Here is a 1,051-nt window from a genome sequence, read left to right as displayed (position 1 = left end):
ATGTTGGTGCATTTATGTCTCCGTAACTTAGCAGTTCAGCAAAAGAGACTGACAGGATAAGTACTAGGCTTACAAAGAATAAGTGCTGGCAATGATTTCTTTGAGTAAAAACCCTTTAAGGTCGTGCCCCAGCATGGCCACAGTCACAACATGATTGAAACATGTAAAAGAATAAAATGAAAGAAATGGATCTGGCTTACTTGATGTCTCTGATGCAGTAACCTGGTCCTGCCCAGTATTTGTAGTGGTTGTTTTCACAATCCTCGCATTTACCTGGAGACAGGGAAACAGAAGAAAGAAAATTTATCATCTATTTAGATATCATCATCATCATCATTGTCATCATCATATCTTTGATATCATTACCATGATCACCATCATCGTCATTGCCATCACCATCATTATGGTCATCATCATCTTCCTCATCATTATCATCTCCCTCCTTCTCCTCTTCACCACCACCACCACCACCACCACCACCATCATTACCATCATCATTTTAACATCCATTTCCCTTTTTCTTTTGCAGCAAGTCATAAAACGCGGCAATATTACGTAATGGTCATTTGCCCAAACAAGCATAATTGTTGGTAATCCCATTGGTTAGAATTACTGCTCATATACAAATTCTAAACTTTCATCAAAGAAATCTTTCACGAAATACGGTTCTTAGAATTCGGATATGAGCAGTTATAAAACCCCTGATTTTGGGGGAAATTACTCAGTGTTCGTAGGATTGTTACTAAACTCCACGACACTCATTCATTGAGATATTGGCGATTTTTTATGCCATGTCTATGATAAAAATCCAACAAGACTTATTTGAATTGTTGTGAACTCTATGTTGTTCGTCCGTCGGAACAACGAGGACCATCTGATCATCCTAGAGATGGGTGGGGAGGTCATCATTGATGAGTGTGGAGATGGCTGATAAGCCCTATCTGCGTTTGGAAAGATCTGTTGCAGTAGGGACAGGGAATGGTAGCAGGTGCCGGGGGCTTCAAAGCATTGTTCTTTCTGTTCTGCCTGCGCCTCTCTGCAGCAGCTTTCC

The 1,051-nt window shown here is 40.6% G+C and overlaps 1 protein-coding gene across 1 annotated transcript in view; it reads right to left on the bottom strand.

Annotated features, from left to right (window-relative positions):
* Positions 1-1,051, bottom strand: part of LOC106881697 (uncharacterized) — a gene marked incomplete at its 5' end in the record, with an annotated part of 5,953 nt that overhangs the window by 2,821 nt on the left and 2,081 nt on the right. The window contains one exon of the mRNA XM_014932163.2: positions 201-273. Coding sequence (XP_014787649.2) covers positions 201-273 — 73 coding nt within the window. The remainder of the gene's footprint in view (positions 1-200; positions 274-1,051) is intronic.

The sequence above is a fragment of the Octopus bimaculoides genome, unplaced genomic scaffold (assembly GCF_001194135.2).
Source record: "Octopus bimaculoides isolate UCB-OBI-ISO-001 unplaced genomic scaffold, ASM119413v2 Scaffold_168354, whole genome shotgun sequence".
Taxonomy (NCBI): domain Eukaryota; kingdom Metazoa; phylum Mollusca; class Cephalopoda; order Octopoda; family Octopodidae; genus Octopus; species Octopus bimaculoides.
Note: the sequence above shows the minus strand (reverse complement) of the source record. Positions and strands in the feature narration are given on the sequence as shown.